The 13,516-nt window shown below is 39.9% G+C and overlaps 1 protein-coding gene across 5 annotated transcripts in view; it reads right to left on the reverse strand.

Moving 5' to 3' along the window:
- The window catches only part of KDM2A (lysine demethylase 2A), an 86,563-nt gene continuing 73,047 nt past the window's right edge, over positions 1-13,516 (reverse strand). For 3 of the 5 annotated variants that reach the window (XM_039341057.1, XM_039341061.1, XM_039341062.1), the window contains 9 exons: positions 12,981-13,064; positions 12,238-12,504; positions 11,927-12,058; positions 11,730-11,819; positions 6,731-7,440; positions 4,749-4,912; positions 4,129-4,287; positions 3,751-3,966; positions 1-2,829 (listed from right to left, as the gene is read on the reverse strand). In XM_039341057.1, the coding sequence (XP_039196991.1) occupies positions 2,648-2,829; positions 3,751-3,966; positions 4,129-4,287; positions 4,749-4,912; positions 6,731-7,440; positions 11,730-11,819; positions 11,927-12,058; positions 12,238-12,504; positions 12,981-13,064 (2,004 nt within the window). In that variant the 3' untranslated portion in view covers positions 1-2,647. The remainder of the gene's footprint in view (positions 2,830-3,750; positions 3,967-4,128; positions 4,288-4,748; positions 4,913-6,730; positions 7,441-11,729; positions 11,820-11,926; positions 12,059-12,237; positions 12,505-12,980; positions 13,065-13,516) is intronic. The other 2 variants (XM_039341059.1, XM_039341058.1) reach the window with 1 other exon arrangement.

Consider the following 13,516-nt stretch of genomic DNA (forward strand, 5'->3'; position numbering starts at 1 on the left):
TTTTTTTCTTGAAATGTTTATTCCAAAATCCACCCCATTGAAACAAAGTCTCCCTTCAGAGGCTGGTATCTTTTCTTCCCCCTTTCACTTGTGTCTCAGATCTGTGGTAATATGTTTGAGGAAAGATTCTCTAAAACCATTATTGGCAAATGATTAGAAAATGAAAAATCCCAACTAGCTTCCCTCCCCTTTAGCCCCAAATATTCCCCAACCCTAAACATGTCAACCGCGAGAGCTCAAGACTTGGTTTCTTTTACCCTTAATGCTTACATTTAATTTTGAAGCACAACATTGGAGATTGACTCTAAGTTAGCAACAAAAAAATATATATTTACATTTCTTCAAACAAACAAACAAACAAACCAAAGAAAAGAAAAACACAAAATAACAACCAAACCCTTTTAGACAATAGTGACTTTCTTAGGGAGTTTTATTTAGGGAGCATGTTTGTCTTTTGTTTCTTTTTTAAATCACCAAGTGATTTTATATATAATTTTTCTTTCCTTTGTGTCACCACTTGCCCTCTGAAGTGGTGATCAGTTTAGGCAATGAAGTTTCACAATTACTTTTAAGTCTCTTAAGCCACAGTCATTTGAGGGCCATTTCTGAGAAGGCTGTAGGATAATAAAAGCCTAAACTCACAACAATACCCTCCCCGATCAGTCTGCTGATGCTTTTTCATCCCTCTTGCCGCAGGACGAGATTCCTCCCAGACTAATGCTCCTGTTATGCCAACTTGCTGCAGTTCAGCACTTCTCAGGCTGATCAATGCACATGGAGTTATGAAGGTGCTCCCACTTTTGAGAAAACAAAAACACAAAATACCCAGAGTGTAGAAAACTCAATGTGGGAGTTATCTGGGCAGATGCACTTGAATCTCCTATTTATGGCTATTCTCACCTTTCTCTTGGAAACAAACAAACAAAAAAAAAAGCACAAAAAGATTGGTTCTACAATTTTTTTTTCCCACAGGAGCCAACACAACAAGGCAGAAAGTTTCCACTTCTAGGAGATCAGTGGGCATTTTTGCAGAAAAATTCAATTTGCAGCAAAGCTCCTGTATATTGAGGCACTCTGGAACTCATCACACTAGCATTGTCCTCTTGGCAAAGAAGCCTGCTCCTCATATGGAAGTGAGGGGGGAACCATTGGATTTCAGTAGATCTAAATGTTATCTCCCTCACCCCATCCCCAATAGTGCAGGGGAAGTCAGTCTTCCCCGAGGCTCAGTTGCCACAGCATTCAATGCAATTAGGCTGGGCTATTTGGAGAGTTATGGGTGGATTCCTCCCCCTCCCTTATTGCTTCAGAAGCAGCAGCAAGGGTGCACTGGGTCTTCTTCCAATTCTGCAACCACTCTCCTCCTTTCCCTTGCTGCACAGACACTGGAGAGCTGCTTTTTTTTGCCATTTGAAGATCAGAGGGGGAGGCAAGGGGGAGGGCAGTCCAATTTGTGCTATCACTATGGGGAAGAGAGCAGAGTGCAAAGTGTGCATTCAAACCCTGACAAACTCAGACAGCTGGAAGGAGTGTCCAGTCACTCAAGCAGGGGAAAATAAAATAGGGATCCAAAATATTACCTTTCTTTCTAAAGTGCAAAAAGCTCTCTGCTGCCCAAGAGAGAAGTTCTTTGGACCGGCCATTCATTGCAAAGGAAGAGAGGCAGCTAATGGAGCATTAACCCGTCTTCCAGCTCAAGAGCCAACAGTTATGCACCCCCCAGGATGTAGGCATTTGTTCTAGCCAGCATCTCTAAGAATGCTAATTTCAGCAGACATACGGAACAATAGAGACCATTTCTGCTGGTGTTAAAAATCCCAGTGGATGCCCCTGAAGCCTTCAAGCTATACTGCAGCTTTTTCTCTACACAAATGCTGCCATCTTTTCATAGCAGGAAAGGTAGAACATGCTTGTCTGACACCTTCTCCCTTTTCTGGGATAATCTAGGATAAGAACATGGCTCCCTTATTCTGAAAGTTCCGCCATCCCCTCACTAGCTTTAAGTTGGGAGATGCCTGCGAGCTAAACTGAGGGCACACGGAGAGAGACCCTCACCGCAAAACAGGCATCCCTACTGCTGGCACTGCAGCTCTTGAGTAATCAGCACAAAGCAGTAGCTGCCCATTCAGCTGCTGGTGAGTGAAAAAAGGAAGCTTAGCAGAATGTGGTGGGCAAGAGCAGTTACGCTCAAGTCTTAGTAACTCTGAAGACTTAGTAACAAATTGTATACCATGACAGTACAGAAACAGGGAACAGAAATGCACCTGTTTTATACTATCCAGGTCAAGTTTCCCATAATCTGATGAGGAAGTATAATCTGTTTTCACAGGATTTATGAGAAGGAGAAAAGGTGGAGAGAAAAGGTCATGTTCCCCCTGAAAAAGTGGCTACAAAAATGAGAGCATGTAGCTGATGAGAAAGTACCCCAACAAGAGCGATTGTCCATCTCTTCTTGCTGCCACTTACTCAACTGCCTGGTGGGATTTTCTGGTTTACAGAAGTCCCAAGTAGAGGAGGGTCATTGCGATCACAATCAGGCTGGCATCTCTCCTGACTGTAGAGATGGGGTAAACTGAGGGAGGATCTGCTCTCCAAGAGGGGTTTGTCTGGGATTTTTCCTTCTCTTCAGTCTTTCTGTGGCAAATTTCTAGCTGATTTTTTGGATCAGCTTTTCATCTGACAGGCAATAGAGGCTGTTGATTGACAGGTCTGAAATGAAGTGCTCGCAGGCCTTACGGGTGATCTGTTTGCAGCCACGCAGATCTATCAGAGTGACATTAGAGATGCGTCGCAGGTACAGCAGGGACTGGTCTGTGAGCTTATTGCAACCTATGGAAAGTAAGGCAGTGTGATACATGTAATATTCATTTCTTGATTCGATTTTATTCTGCCTTTATTCCTTTATAAGTAACTTAAGGTAGCAAACTAACATAACACTCCTTTTATACCACCTATTCTCCCCACAATTCTATGACGTGAGTGGCTGGCCCGAAGTCACCCAGCTGGCCTTCATGCCTATTTTGGGACTAGAACTCAGTCTCCTGGTTTCTAGGCCAGCACCCTCACCACTACACCAAACTGGCTCTCATGCTCACTTCTTCAATGTGTTAAATATTAACAGAACAGGAGAGATATAAATGCACAACAGTACTGAAGCACACATTTAAAGGGTAATTCTCCATTAGCTGTTCTTAATCTTTCATATAGTCTGATCTCCAGATCAGCTTAAGCATCTAACAGAACAGTTCTTCAAGCTGACGTAATTAGCAATTAGACAAGCTGTTATGGAATGACCATTTTGTTAAGGATTATTTTCCTCCTGGGGTATATGTCAATTTTTTTATTGAATGTGGATGTGCAACAATCAGTAAAATGCTTGTACTATATATGGAATTTAATTTTAACATGCTACTTCAAATGAATTTCTTAAAAATATTTATAATTGAATATTATCCAAGTTCAAATACATGCAGATTAAGTTTTTATCTCTGGTGACTGTTTTGCTATATCCACATTTAATAAAGACTGGAGGAAAAGCCCGTGAAATATGGAAGATAAGCATCTCAGACTTTCATGGGACTTTGGGTTCAGGAGAAAGATGTCATAGCTTTGTGACTTGGAGTAAAAGAAGTCACCATCTGCTTGAAATTGCCCTCTTCTGCAACCATAGGTCAGAAAACTAGAGGCCATTCAGGTTAGTGGTTCTTGCCAGGGCAGAGATGTATTTTGAAAAAGTGCAAGTGCACATACCTGCCATATTAATTTCAGTGAGTGAGTTTCGTGTGGAAGATCCAACAGCTGTTAACAGGTTGGTTGACTGGTCTGTAAGGTGATTGCAGTGACCAAGATCAAGTCGTGAGAGCGCAGGCATGTGGCGAATGATGAGCCGGAGTGTGGCATCAGTAATATCCAGCCCGGCCAATCGGAAGTCTATCATGTTACGGAGTTTGCTGCGATTGTCTTGACCTATAATATAATACATAATAACATTGAAAGGGCACAAAAAATGAACATTGTATATTTCAGCCCTACACTTCCCCTTTTAAATCTCTTACTCATTAGCAAACTGTCTGCCACCCATAAATTATCCAGAAATTCCTGCTGTATGAAAATGACAAAGAAACATACTGGGTTTATCTGATGGAGGTGTCAGCAAGTCCCGAATCTGAGGATCCTTGATTCCTACTGCCCACCGAAGATCGAGGGTCCTGAGAAGGGGGCAGGTAGAGGTACTGAGAGCAGACACTGCTGACCAGGAGCAGCCTGCCAAGATGAGGTCTTTGAGGCCTGTTGAAAAACGATAGACAGACAGACAGATGCATGTGAAAATATTTTATATAATTTCCCATATCTGTTTGGAAATCATTTTCCATAGTTATTCCAGGACTCTAATTACTAAGCTTCTACTTTGAGCCTTCATTCCAGGTTATAAATAGTGTGAGGTAATAGTAGACCATTGCTGGGGTCCACAGAATAAGAATGATATCAGTATTATAAGAACAATGCTTCTTTGATAATCCATTAACATTTGCCTCACAACTTATTAAGAGTTAGGCCAAGTAACAAATCTAATCTATGGCTATCTTTGGGAAAGCAAAGGAACGCTATATTATGATATTCAGAATCCTAAAATGTATTCACAACCAATCTTAGTGATCGACTATCATAGGAGAGCAATCTGTTCAATGGGGAACCTTTAATGTGAGGCTATGACAGAAAGATGCATCCAACTTGATAAAGGCATTTACCTGGTAATCTGTTGATGAGCCAGGTAAGCTGTTTTCTAGAAATATTGGTCCAGCTGAGGTCAAGGCTGACTGGTTGCCTCCTGATTATACCACCAAGAGCCATGGGTGTGATGGATTTGTATCTGCTTAAGTCAATCTTTGTCCACAATCTCCTATCACCGCACCTATCAAATATATTGACTTAGATATAGAACATACTTTCCTACATCGCTTAATATACTTAAACAGTTCCTGACAAATCTGCAACAGCTATCTTTTGGGGCAAGACTAAGGTTATCATAGTGTAGTGGATCAATATTTTCTTTGAAACAAAGTCTAGATAGGAAAGATATACCTTGAAGTATGATATGGATATATAGCTTGTTTTTTTCTGTCTTCCATTTCTTCACCATATATATTTATTTATGCTTTTATTTTTGATATGTGAAAGTTAAGTTTTTCTATTTACAAAGATAAGTTTTACAGTAGTTAGATCACTGCTGTACAATAATCCTTCAAACAGTGCATTTGGATCTATGAAGCTTTGTAGTGATTAGAACTATTTTGTCTGGATTATTGTTGACATATTTACTCCCTCCCAATCCCTGTAGATGATAGATGGATGGATGTTCACTACATATGAAAATATCTTATTCAAAGCATGAAGACAGAGAACTGGAAAAAGTCAAAATGATGGTTCATGCTTGTTGTTTGACTTCAACCTAAATATAAACCTAGCAGACAACTTTGTCTCCCAAAAAGTAGAGAAGGGAACTAGGGGATCAGCCATATTCGACTTCTCACTAACAGAGAAGAAATGATAGAAGGTGTTGAAACCACAGGAACCTTGGGGGGGGGGGGGGAGTGATCGTGCAATATTGGAATTCAACATTATACAAGCACAAGCAATAGAACACAGTCAAACTAGAACTTTGGACTTTAAGAGAGCTAATTTCAACAAACTTAGAGAAAGCTTGGGAAGGATTCAATGGATGAGAATCCTCAAGGGGAAATATAAACCAGTTCCAGTGGCAGGTTGAGATAGAATGTTTTTTCCCAACAAAGAGACCGAAGAAGGTCTGAAACTTATGCAGAGACCAAAGAATTGTGTAGCAATAAACCCAGATTGAATATTTCAGTTGAAGAGATTTGTAATGTGAGCTCATACAAATTCTCAGTGTATAGCTACATATTCCAGTATTAAGTACTGTACTTAAAAGCTCACAGCTACCATACTTTCCGGCGTATGACGACGACTTTCTAAAGCGTTGAAATTGGTGCCAAAGTCGGGGGTCGTCTTATACGCCGAGTCGTCTTATACACCGGAAATTACGGTAGTTTCCGGCGTATAAGACGACTTTCTAGGCATGCAATTCGGCGCCAAAGTCGGGGGTCGTCTTATACGCTGGGTCGCCTTATACACCGGAAAATACGGTAGCTTTTTTCACTGAAAGAAGACTATGAACAAAGAATCAAAGCAAAGTTCTTTAAATATAATTTGCTGATAGAACAGAAACATCTTTACTTTGATTTATAAACACTTGAACACAAAACTCAAAATTCAGGGAGTTAAAATGCACAAGATGGCCATTCTCCTTAGAATATTATAACATATTTAAGTCATGCCTAGACTGAGACATGTAAAATATTACACGAGATCAGTCCAGAATATATGCTTCCAATGAACACGATTCCATTCTTAGCTATTACTAGCAAAAACAGTTCTTTATTACCTGTACATTTTTTCCAAATTGTCACTGAGCATAGAGGCAATATGTACACATTAGATATTGTGTATAAATATTGTTGCATTAATATCTTTGTTCCTTTTTTGTATCCCCATTTCTGCTTATACATAAATCTGTCAGTTGAGACCCAGCAAATACAACCTGATCTAAGTTTTTTTTGTGGGATATGCATGGATTGTGTAAGACACTGAAAAATAAAGGCATTACCAAATTGAGCGATAAAAGCTGTTCTGGCAGTAATTTCTGTACACTTACCATTTGTACCAGGTTTTGCATACACGCATACATTCACAAAGCTCCTTGCGAGTAAGGTATCGGAAGACAGACATCCACACTTCCTTTTGCATCCAGATTTCCTCACTATCTGATGCCCTGCCCCCCTGTCCGTTTAGCCTGGCTGCCCCATTTTCCTCAGCATTCTCTTCTTCTTCATCTGCACTTTCATCTTCCTCTTCCTCCTCTGCTGCTTCTTCATCTCCACCCCGCTGGGGTGTCCTGGCTGAACTTTGGCGCATGACCACACGGGGGGAGTGTCTCAGATTACTGGAGGGAGTGATAGCCTGCAACTTGGGTACAATTGAAGTGCCATGCACGTCTTTGGTAGGTCTTTGCAATGTGACTGTGAGATATGAACCATGAAGCTTGGCTTTTTCAACCTCTGAAAGCTCTTTCTTGCCACTAGGGTTGTTTTCCTTTTCCCGCACAACTGTACGTTCTGTGCCCTGTAGTCGAAGCATCTGTCGTCTCTTAAAGCGTTCATCCCGACTGGCACCATGATGGTCACTAGGACCTGCCCCTGGAGAGGACCGCGTCACTATGCTTCGAGGTGACACAGGATCATGGATCAGCTGCAACATTGGGGTAGGAGAGTGGGGTGGTGGAGTCAGAGGTTCCTCACAGCTACGCAAGGGACGCAAGACTTTGGCTTGAACTGTGTCATCATCACCATCATCCATTTTCCGTTTCTAAAAAGTGAATGATATTGTTATCATTTAAATATTGGGCCTTGCAATTAATACTATAGGTCAGGGATAAGTATGATAATCAAATCATTTTCTATGGTTACCAACCAGAAGCCTACATTTTTTAAAACTAGAAAAATAAATGAGAATGGGAAATACACACTACATTAAAAAGTTGATGGTTGGGGTTCCCAGAGCAACGCTTAGTATACTAAAGTATCAGCAGAGATGGAGAACTCCTCTTTGCACCTTGATGCTTTCAATTAAGAAAAATACTAAATGTGTTCTTTTCCCTTAGGGAAAGTGCAAGGATAGCAGTATAGTGTGTGATATTGAGAGCAAAAGGAGAAAAGACAGGCTGTGTCATCACTCTTCACTTCCTGTGTGCACAGAAAGGAAGCAGAGATAAAGTTATGTGGCTGGAGCATGAAGAAAAGGAAGCACAAAGGAAAGAGGACACACTACTGTACCTAAGAGGCTTGTTCTGTGAAAAGAGTTGCCAATTCCTTAGCAGGAATAACCTGCTAAATTACCAGCTATGCAAACATAGCTGCTATAGAATTTTTAGAGTTTTGAGAATGCTTGATTATAAGTACAGAAGAAAGACTCTGTATTTTTGCTGAGAGCGTTATTTTTATCCTGTTTTTTCCTTAGCAGACTTTGCCTTTTCTTTCATTTTGTTTCCTTGACTTTTTCCATTGTTTCTCCTTATCTTCACAGGTTTCTATTGCAGTACTTTTTTATTTCCCTCCTCATCACTCCCCCCACCCTGCTTTTCTGTTTTTTCCCTTCCCCTTCCTGCTATTCCCAGACAAGAAATTAGAGAGTGCAAAGCACAAAATTCTTTCCTTACTTCTCCTTTTGTAACTGGTAATATTCATGAAAGTGATTCAAGTTGTTCCTTTACTGCTTTAACCCTTTGACATATATGTTTAATGCATTATTAAAATTTCTGTTCTTCACAAAGATTGCCTTTCTAGCTTATGTATTTTTTTCCTTTGTGAAATAAAATGGAAACAACTTGGACTTCCATCCTTGACCATTGATTAAGCATAAGGATCTATAGATGTAATGCAAATTATGTTATTTGTGTTTCATATTAATTTCTTAACATTTAGTTCTATGGTAGAATTACATCTTATTTAGGGAGAAGCTCAGAGAAATACATTAAGACCTATATTATTGCAGTCATCATTTATTTAGAACACTTCTATATCTGCCCATCTTTCAGCCAACTCTGGGTGGCTCTTGATCAAAAATTAAGTCATATAAAATCATTTTAAAAATAATAAAAAAACCGGTCAATACATATAATATTACGACAATAAAAATGTGGTGCCCATCCCTGTTAACGTGCTATTATCGAATCCTCTCCCTATACTTGGGGGAAAAGCCAGGTCTTTAGAGAGCTAAAAGGGTGGAAGCCTGTCAAACTTCAGGGGACAAGATGTTCCATAGGGTAAGGGCTGCCATGGAAAAGACATGCTTTCTAGCTCCCATTAAATGACAGTATTTGGGGAAAGGGACCAGGAGCGTCCTGACCTATCTGACCTGGTCAGACTAGTATCGTGTTTCTCCGAAAATATGACCTGGTCTTATTTTGTTTTGGCCTCCAAAAGAGGCATCAGGCCTTATTTTCAGGGGGTGTCTTTTCCACAGTTTTACCTCACAGTGGCGGCAATGACAGTCCCGCCCAGCTGGCTCACTTCTTCTGTGGCTGCTCGCCACCACTCGCACGCATCACCCCCAGCCTCCATTTGCTGTCAGAGGCCTTCAGGAAATGCTTCTACAGCTGAGGATGGAGTTCTGGATTGACACATGCGGCGCACCCGGGCCTGCATTTCACCATCAGAGCCTTCTGGAAAGTACCAGCAAGGTGAAGCAGGTGTCGATTCATGGGAGGCCTGGTTGCAACGGTAAGTGGGTGCAGGGTGCGGTTCCACCCCCGTTTGATTTTTAGGCGTGCACCTTGCCCCAAAACTAGGGCTTATTTTGTGGGTAGGGCTTATATTAGGCCCATCCCGAAAAATCAAGCTAGGGCTTATTTTTGGGGTAGGTCTTACTTTTGGGGAAACACAGTAAATATCCTTAGGTAAAGGCAGTCCCCGCAGATAACTTGGCTTCATGCCATATGTATGGTGCTTTAAAGATGATAATCGGTACATTTATTTCCACCTGGAAATGAACTGGAAGTAATGCAGCTTGCACAATAGAAGTGCTATGTGGGCAAACCTATGAATGCCCATTACTATCCGTACTGCTGTATTCTGGACCAGTTGAAGCATTGTGGTAATCTAGATGGGGAATGACTAACACATGAATGATGTGAGCAAAGCCTCCAGGTTCAGGAAACGATGCAATTGATTTGTTCATGATAAATTCTTCAAGTTTTTAAGGAAAGCACATTCCACTATCTGTTATATATGGCAGAGGTCCCCAACCTTGTCCACTTTATGACTTGTGGACTGCTGGCTGAGGAATTCTGGGAGTTGAAGTCCACAAGTCATAAAGTGGACAAGGTTGGGAACCCCTGCTGTATGGAGTTGTAACTTCCCCCTAACTCATTTTTGAAGAATTTACTTGAAAAACTACATGTCTTCAATACTATCTGCCTGGCCTGATTCAATCTGGCAGGATTGGTAGTCCCCAGAAGTGTACCTTTTCTGTAGCAGTACCTGTTTGCTGGGATATCATTCCACCTCTGCGATTCAAACAGCCCCCATTGTATTGATATTTCAAAGGGCCCTCAATATATGGCCCTTTGCCCAGATCTTTGGTGAGATGATTGATGCTCCTTTGCTTCCTTGTTTCCATCCAAATTCTTTTCTGCCATCTTTCTTCTTTTTTTTTTTTTTTGTATTTCTTGTTTTGTTACATTTGAAATGTTTTTAACAATTTGTTAACCATCCAAAGTTTCTGGGAGTTGAGAGTCCTATAAATTTAACTGACTGTGACCAGAACCACCTTTCTTCCACAAACCCTTTAATTCATTTGAATACAATATATTTTCTTCTTCCAATTGGCCTCAAATTATCTGTAGTGATCATACAAATGTATATTTTACCGTATTTAACCAAAATTTAAAGCGATATATGCTCAAGACTATCTATGCTGAGGTATCAAATGTAACTAGGAAGTTTCAATAGTGTATAGCATATGTGAAAAGCAAGCCAATTATTCTTCCAAACTGAAATAAAACACAGCTTCTTTGAGTTGCTAGTTTAACATACAGATTAGGAAGATGACCATTTCTTGACAATATTTAATTCTCCAGCAAATATTCAGGGTATGAGCCAAGTTCTTCCCTTGCTGAACAATACTTCACAAACAGTATGTCATAATCAAAGGCTCCTACAAGGACTCCTTACTACTATAATCTGAGTTACTTAGGACTGGAATGAAGTATTGGAGGACCACCCAGAGGGCAAATATTCTCCTATTTGGAAATAGGTCTTGTAATGCTCAAAAAGGGATCACCACCTTGGATAGTTTTCATTAGAAGGATCTTTGTTGGGGGTAGCAGGCGCAACAGCCCAACTTTGCAGCTTTTGCACAGTCACGTATTCACTATTTAATAGCTGGATGCTGATCTCCCCTGGGTAAAATGTCATAATTTACTATATACCCAATTCTCTGTAGATTCCAGGAAGGTCATATGACAAAACTGTGAAGCCATCTGCTTATTATGAACAATGCACAGTATCTCTTGTGCTCATTAATAGATGCAGATATTTTCCGCAGTAGCAACCAAAAGCTCACTTGCGAGTACTATGCACTTCCTGCAAACGGTTCTCAATACACATAAACCAAGATGCTGCACGAATCTCACCTACCCAGTCATAAAAACTACATGAAATAGATATAGTCCTCGACTTACAACAGTTCATTTAGTGACCATTTGAAGTTACAAGGCACTGAAAAAAGTGACATGACCATTTACCACACTTATGATCATTGTAGCATCCCCATGGTCATGTAATTTACATTTGAATACTCAACAACTAGTTCATATTTATGACGGTTGCAGGGGTCATGGGATCTCATCTTTTGCTACCTTCTGACAAGCAAAGTCAATGGGGAATCAAAATTCACTTAACAACCGTGTTACTAATTTAAGAAATTTAGCAAGAAAAGTTGTAAAATGGGACAAAACTCACTTAACAAACTTCTCACTTAGCAACATAAATTCTGGGCTCAATTTTGGTTGTAAGTCAAGAACTATCTGTAACATTTGTCTTGTTACTCAAGAGCAGCATACTATGCACAACCAATTAAAAAATATCACTTCTTACCTGGCCTTTCTCTGCCTCATCTCCCTTATAACACTTTGGGCATTCCCAGCAATTTGGCAATTCCTCGTTCAGTAGCCCTTCCCCATCCATCTAAAGAGGAAAGAAAACTTGGCAATAATTTGCAACATGACTCATGTTGGTGTCATTCTTATAGCAAAGTAAATCAAGTTGCCTATATGGAATTTAGAGCTCCTCACCTGTAAACAGCCAGGATGAACAATTTCATTGCAGATGCAGCACTCCATTAGTTTCTTGTCAAACTCCTGGGAATCTTCATTCTTATCTACCTCTCCACAAAGTGCGCATGTGACAGAATGAGGCAGTCTGGGCTACAAAATAAAACAAGAAATCATACCAGAAAGTTCTATCTGGACTTCAAGGAGAGTTTTGGATTTGGATTCTGGGATATTTTCAAAAAGAATCACAGGCTTCATCCCCTTCATTTGCACAAATCAAAGTTTACTTCTTTCACAAAGATAGCCAATTTTTCTCCTGTAGCATTACTTACCGCCAAACATTGCCTTAAAATACAAGACTGTTTCATGCGACCAGGCCCTCCAAATTTCTTCATATCTCTGCAGTAATGACACATGCCACATTCACCCTGCAGGCAGGCCTTGCATTTACGACATCGCACCCGCCTTCTTCGTGCACCAGATACTATAGGAGAGACTGTGGGTCTCACAGTTGCAGGTCGTGGAGCTGGTTTCATGGTATGGGGCTTGGTGATAGGGATGGCAGGTAATCGTAATTTTGGCCGAGTCTGAAGCTTGAGCTGTCAGTGGGGAAAAACAGTATTAAATCTAGAGGTTCACAGAATACCAAAGATTCTTTTTCTCAAAAAGACCACAATGCAATATGCACAGACATTCAATTGCAGAATAGCTCTAAACATGGGAACAGAAAAAAAAAAACAATGCATGGAAAGGGAAAGGGGTTAGGAGTTTTCTCTGAAAAATAAGATGTCTAAGTAACAGGATTATTTTATCATTAACTAAGTCTAGGTTTTGGCAATGATAGAAATCAACACTTTAAAAATACTGCTACGTACATTATCCTTAATTTTATTTTCTGCAATGCATTCCTACAGTCATGGGCATTTGTAGGAATAAAGGCAGCAGCAAGGGTCTGTTTCTTGGTTCTTTAACTGAAATAAGAGGCTGGATTTAACAAAACAACATAATGGAAGGATTTGTATTTTCAACACAAATTTTCTAGTTATCAGAACAAATATAGAGAACCATTATTTACCTTATCCCTCTTCGGCCACTGGACAATAGGGATTCCACTAAGTGCCAGTTTGGGATCACTGTTTGAATACTCTTCAAGCAATAGCTATAGCAGAACAGAAAAAATAAAAATATACCTTTAAACTTTATACAGAATTTTAAAATTCTTTTAATATTCATCCTTACAGTAACTTACTGTAAAGATAAATAGTCCCATATATTAATGAAGATTTTGCATAATGCTACCCCTAATTTACATCAACTATCGAAAGCATATACCATCTTCAGTTAAAAAAACAAAAACTTGTGCAGATATATGGACTTTCTTCACAATCCAATTTTTATTGTTTCCATACTGTTACAGAAAGGAATGTCTAATGCACCAATGCTGAACTATTGTGATTAGACTTACTTTTAACCCTAAAACAGACAAGTTGGTCCTAAAATTCAACACCAATTAAGGCTAATTTTTCTAATAACGTTGCTTTAATGTTCATCTGTCTTTCTCATATAGCACTAAATAACCTGAGTCACCAGTCTGTTGCTCAGTGTTAGCAG

This window comes from Crotalus tigris, unplaced genomic scaffold, assembly GCF_016545835.1.
Source record: "Crotalus tigris isolate CLP2741 ecotype Arizona unplaced genomic scaffold, ASM1654583v1 scf7180000017764.6130737, whole genome shotgun sequence".
In the NCBI taxonomy this organism is placed as follows: Eukaryota; Metazoa; Chordata; class Lepidosauria; order Squamata; family Viperidae; genus Crotalus; species Crotalus tigris.